At 47.8% G+C, this 5,863-nt stretch overlaps 1 protein-coding gene across 1 annotated transcript in view; it reads left to right on the top strand.

Moving 5' to 3' along the window:
- Nucleotides 1-574: 574 nt before the first annotated feature.
- The window catches only part of HAO1 (hydroxyacid oxidase 1), a 64,472-nt gene continuing 59,183 nt past the window's right edge, over nucleotides 575-5,863 (top strand). The window contains exon 1 of the mRNA XM_006098384.2: nucleotides 575-764. Coding sequence (XP_006098446.1) covers nucleotides 628-764 — 137 coding nt within the window. The 5' untranslated portion in view covers nucleotides 575-627. The remainder of the gene's footprint in view (nucleotides 765-5,863) is intronic.

The following is a 5,863-nucleotide window of genomic DNA, read 5'->3' as shown; positions in this document are numbered from 1 at the left end:
AAATCTAGACTGTCCTTAGGAATGGCACCTCCTTACAACCGCTCCAGAGCGAGATAAGACTTTATAAGAATTAGCTACGTGTTTGACCTTAATGTTCCTTCTTCAAGCCAAATGTTTATAATCAGCCAAATCTCAGATTGTGTAGACATCTGTGTTTACTGGATGCATAAGCTCTTTGTCACATGGTATGTGCATGGTCCACATGTGGAAGGAAAATGAATGGCCGCCTATTCTGGGTACCAAGTGAGGAGCAAAGGCACACACTGTGCGGAAGAAGCTCCCTTAGGCAGAACTGAGCCACGCCAAGCGCAGTTTCATGCAAGTACTCCTCTACCTTGTTGATTTTTAACGCATTCCTCCGCCTTTTTAATGTGACAGAAATGGCTGCCTCTCCAACCCCAATTCTTGTGGCTTAGGACAGGTGTTGCTCTTCTTTGGCTGGTAGTTTCAAATGAAATTTCAAAGTCTAAGCATATGTTTGCTCACTTATTGTAACACCAGAGAACTAAATCTGAACTTTGGAAAAAGTCTATTAATAATTGACAAATAACAGAATCGTCAAGATGTAGAAGGCAACACAGAAAAAAAATAAATGAAACCAACCTGGGCTTGCAATAACCCGTGAAAATGTTCAGCCGGCTAGTTTGTATCAGCGATTATGAACAACATGCTAAGTCAATTCTTCAGAAGTCTATATATGACTATTATAGGTCTGGAGCAAACGATCAGGAAACCCTGGCTGATAATATGGCAGCATTTTCCAGGTAAGAAAACATGTTTATTTTTAAATCATGTTTTAAAATTACACAAAGACATTCTACTAAAATAAGTTCTCCTAGTTTCAGTGTCGATGATGTGGAATTATTTGGCTAACTATATGCTTAATAGAGAAGGGGAAACTCTTGGGATTAGGAGAAACCTTGGGCTTTTAAATTATTTTAAACTACTCTAAGCCTGGGGATATTGAACAATTGACTGAAAAAGCCAACTTTAAGTTTCCCCACTTGGAATTATGTGGATAACTAATTTATGTGTAAAAAGACAGTGCTAAATTGTGATCGCCCCATTGTCTTTTTCTCTGAGTAGGACAGTGAGAGTCTGCTCACGGTGTCGGAAAGACATTAATTGCGAGATAATCATCTTCTCTGGTTGAGCCAGAACAGATTGTTGCCTCAAATATTCCCATCCTGCTGGCTTGCCCCTTATCATTCATTTTGATGACTGTCGTCTATTCTAAACTTTCACTTTAGATTTCAATTTGTCTACAGAGCATTAATCTTTCAACTCTGCTGTTTCATCTCTGCTCCAAAGAACCTCATCTCTCTCTTCCCAAGTCAGTTTTCCCTTCACTTTCATATTTCAAAGCACAGGATGGTGAGTGTCATGGTTTATGTTTTCTGCTTGTAATAAAAACAGAAAGGAAAATAACTTTAAAGGAGTATTTTATCTCTCAGCAGTTACAAATATGGTTTATGTGCTCGAGTAGGGGAGAAGAGCCCTGAATACACAACAGTCTTTCAGGCTCATCCATTTTATATGATAGCCTTTCGTAAAGCCAATGAGTGTCGTGGGTGCTTATTGATGGTGAGAAATTAAACAGAAAAAGGCAGAAAATACCCAGGGGAAAGAACCTGCCTTTCTTCTTGATTTTTTTTCTTTAGTCTAGAGCAAAATCACTCAGAATCACTTTTCCGTGTATAAATTAGGAGAAATGACACCATTCTAACCAAGGTGTTCCCTAGCAAGCAGCATAGATTCACCTGCAAATCAGTGCAGGGGCCTGAGAATGGGGTGAACATTGGGGCCTCCCCAAAACCTCTGGTAGCCTTGACTTTGTCTCAGATCTTCTCTGGAAACCAAATGAGCTGAAAAAAAAATGCTGGAAGAGCTGAGGGAAGGGAAAAGTTGGCTAAGAGTAGAGGAGGGGCTTACAATTCTGCATCTTTTCCAGTCATTAATACTTTAGCCCATTCAGTTTTCTGCTCTTGGAAGATGCCCCTTCCTGGGCCCACACCAACTCTGTTCACCAGGTAATGTGGTCTGCTTATTAGTTGTCTCCTGAAGACAACACCTTAACCCAAATATGTCACCTTAACCAAGGAAATGTCAGGCCTCTGGTAGGCTTATGGAGGTGGTGCCTGTTGGCATTTCTTAAGGCACAATGCTCAGGTGACCACCTATTCCATTTATGTACAGCCTTCCTCTCCCTTTATTTCCCCTCAACCCATGCAATTAATTAAACTACCAACACTTATTAGAGACCTCGATGGGCGACTGTATTACATGCTGAGGACAGAGCGATGAGCCAGACAGAGAAAGTTCCTGTCCAGGGGAGCTTACATTCCAATGGACACACATGGGCCTGGCCTCCATAATGCTAGTGGGTGGCACTGATGTAAAATGGACCCAAAACAGTTGGCCCCATGGAGGCCTCCGAGAGGGAGCCAAGGTGTGTGCAGCAAAGCAGACGGACCACCTCTGCAGCCCTAGGAATTCCAGAAACTGTGTGAACCATAGAAGGCTGCGTGTGGTGCTTCCAAGCTGTGAACTGGACCTCACAGCTTGTGTGAGCCACGTGGTGCTCTGTTCCCATGAGTCTTCCCAGTCTGTGTGTGTGCTGAGTGGTTTAGGGACAGGACACAGATACTGGGAATGAGTTTGCTCTGCCACCTTTCCCACAAACCTGGACCGTTCTCTTCTGTTCAGCTTTAAAAGGGAAAACATGGAGAATATATATATATATATATATATATATATATATATATATATCCACTTTCTGTGGAGGGTGGCACATGCTGTTTTATTATCAACCACTTGAGGAGTTTTTACGGCAACGAACGTTAGAGACCATTGCCTATCTAACGTCTCAGTTCCTCTTTTGCTGTGTAACTGAATGGCTGACCCTTCATCCCTCACCCTGTATCGAGCTGATCACATGAAATTAAGAATAGATTTTCTGCCGGGGTTGTGGTGGCTTTGGGTACATGGGATAAAGGGAATCAATTTGAAATCTCTCATTCTCATTTAAATGAAGACTACAAAACAACCAGGCCTCACATAGCCTGTTGTGACACAATAGCAGGGTATTTTAAAGGCATTTATACATGTCCCTCTCCCACAAGTGCAATAAAGGGTCATTCTCAGCGACAGCTTTTATCTCTCTGAACTTAGCTCTGACAACCACAGTTTGGAGTTCTGGGGACATGTGCCACTTATGTGACCCAGCAGTTGCTTGGAGAAATTTCTGGGTAAGACTTGTGACTCTAATATTATTGTGCCTCTCTACCCCCAACAAAAGGACAAATAAAGTCAAATAGATAGAACCATTCAAAACAGTGTTTTCTATTGAAAACATGACAAGAACAGAGTAGATGTCAGCTTGCTACATCCTACATGGTCTGACCCCATTGGAGTTAATGTTAAAAAGGACGGTAATTTGATTCTTTTACACATTAACTCAGTGTATCCTTCTTAACCATGATCTGCACATATTTTGTGTCTTCTTGTGAAATTAACACGGGTGGAAAATAATTCTACAACTTGGGCATTTAGAAGTTTCATGATGTTAGAAAAGGAAACTATTCTAATTCTTTTTGCATCACTTATTGACACTTAAGAAATAACAGATGGTAAAAGTGGTATCATTCTCTCTTTAATACTTGAGCAGCAACATAAACTTACCAGTGGAATTTTCAGTATTTTTTCATAAGGCATAAATGTCACAGAATCATTTAGCTAGCTTGTAAAACTGGGTATGTTGCTTTTTGCTCTTGCATGATGAAAAGCAGCTAATTGTCTCTTGTTTTTGAGGATTCACATGGCAAGAGATTTCATAACCCAACTCTATTTTCTCCCCCCTTTCCCCCTTTCTCCTCCCCCCTCTCTTCTACTTCCCCCCTCTACCCCAAAACTGTGGGTTTTTTTATCCAGATAAGTGTTGACAAGCACATGCACACACACACACACACACACACACACACACCATGCACCAATTGCAGGAGGTTCAGGAACTTCAGAAACTATTAAAAAGAATGAATGGTAAACAATAAGATTATAAAAATTGTGATAATTTGAAAATTCATGCACTGGAAGGGGGCTCCCTCAGCCCGGCTTGCTCCCTCACAGTCCAGGAGCCCTCAGGGGTGGGAGGCAACCTGGCGATCGAGGGAAGGTGACGCCCAATCACACCTCTGCTGCTGCCACTGCCAGCAGCGCAAGCCTCAGCCGGCCCTGGTTACCTGAGCCTCAGACAGCCCTGGGCAGCTAGGCAGCTACCATCCGAGGCTTGCCTGTGCTTCAGGCTGACCCTGGGTGGCTGGGCAGCCAACATCTGAGGCCTTCCTGCACCTCGGGTTGGCCCTGGGCGGCTGGGGGGCTGAGAGGACTGGGGGACTCCAGAGGCAGGCATGCAGAGCAGCTGGGCCACCTGGGGGTGGGCCCAGCTTTGCCACATACCTGCTGCCCTGGCGGGGTTAAGGGGACTGGGTGCTGCCATCTTGTGGCTGTGGGTGCTGCCATCTTTGAGGGCGGGGCAGTCAAGTAGCATATTCCCTCCTTATTGGCTGTGGGCGCCACCATCTTTGCAACAGCATGAGGGTCAATTAGCATATTCCCTCTTTATTAGATAGGACTAGAGGCCCCTCAATATAATAGAGGGACCCCTGAGGGGGGTCACTCAGCCCGGCCTGTGTCCTCTCATAGTCCGGGAGCCCTCAGGAGATGTCTGACTGCCGGCTTAAGCCATCAGTCGGACATCCTTAGTGCTGCCATGCAGGCAGGAGAGGCTTCTGCCACCATCGCTGTGCTTGCAGCCGTGAGCCCGGCTTCTGGCTGATCAGTGCTCCTGCGTTGAGCGTCTGCCCCCTTGTGGCCAGTGTGCATCATAGCAACTGGTCATTCTGCCGTTCAGTCAATGTGCATATTAGCCTTTTATAATTATTACTAGAGGCCCGGTGCACAAAAATTTGTGCACTCGGGGGGCGGGAGGAGGGGGGTCCCCCAGCCCGGCCTGTGCCCTCTCGCAGTCTGGGACCCCTTGGGAGATAACGACCTGCTGGCTTAGGCCTGCTCCCGGGTGGCAGAGGGCAGGCCCAATCCCTGGTCAGGCTCAGAGCAGGGCTGATTGGGGAGTTGGGGCGCCGCCCCGTCATGACAGAGCAGGGCGGATCGGGAGGTTGCGATGCCACCCTCAGTCACGCTCAGGGTAGGGCCGATTGGGGGGTTGGGGCACCGCCCCCTGTCACACTCAAGGCAGTGTCGATGGGGAGGTTGCGGCGCCACCCTCTGTCATGCACAGACCAGGGCCGATCAGGGGTGTTGGGGCTCCGTACCCTGTCACACACAGAGCAGGGCCAATCAGGGGGTTGAGGAGCTCCCCCCTGTCACTCACAGAGTAGGGCCGATAGGGGAGTTGGGGCACCGCCCCCTGTCACACACAGAGCAGGGCGGATCAGGGGGTTGGGGCGCTGCACCCTGTCACACTCAGGGCAGGACCAATGGGGAGGTTATGGCTCTACCCTGTCACACACAGAGCAGGGCCCGTGGGGGGGGGGCTTGGGGCGCCGCACCCTGTCACACACAGAGCAGGGCGGATCAGGGGGTTGGTGCGCCGCACCCTGTCAAACACAGAGCCGCAGGGAAATCGGGATTGGGGAGCTCTCCCCCTATCAGGCACAGAGCAGGGCTGATCAGGGGGTTGGGGTGCTTTCCCCTGTCACGAACAGAGCAGGGCGGATAGGGAGGTTGTGGACCCCGCCCCCCTGTCACACACAGAGCCGCAGGGCGATCAGGGGGTTTGTGCGCTGCCCCCTGTCACGCTGATCCTGGTGCCGGGAGCCTCGCTGCTCCGCTGATCCCGGTGCTG

The sequence above is a fragment of the Myotis lucifugus genome, unplaced genomic scaffold, assembly GCF_000147115.1.
Source record: "Myotis lucifugus unplaced genomic scaffold, Myoluc2.0 scaffold_232, whole genome shotgun sequence".
Classification (NCBI taxonomy): domain Eukaryota; kingdom Metazoa; phylum Chordata; class Mammalia; order Chiroptera; family Vespertilionidae; genus Myotis; species Myotis lucifugus.
Note: the sequence above shows the minus strand (reverse complement) of the source record. Positions and strands in the feature narration are given on the sequence as shown.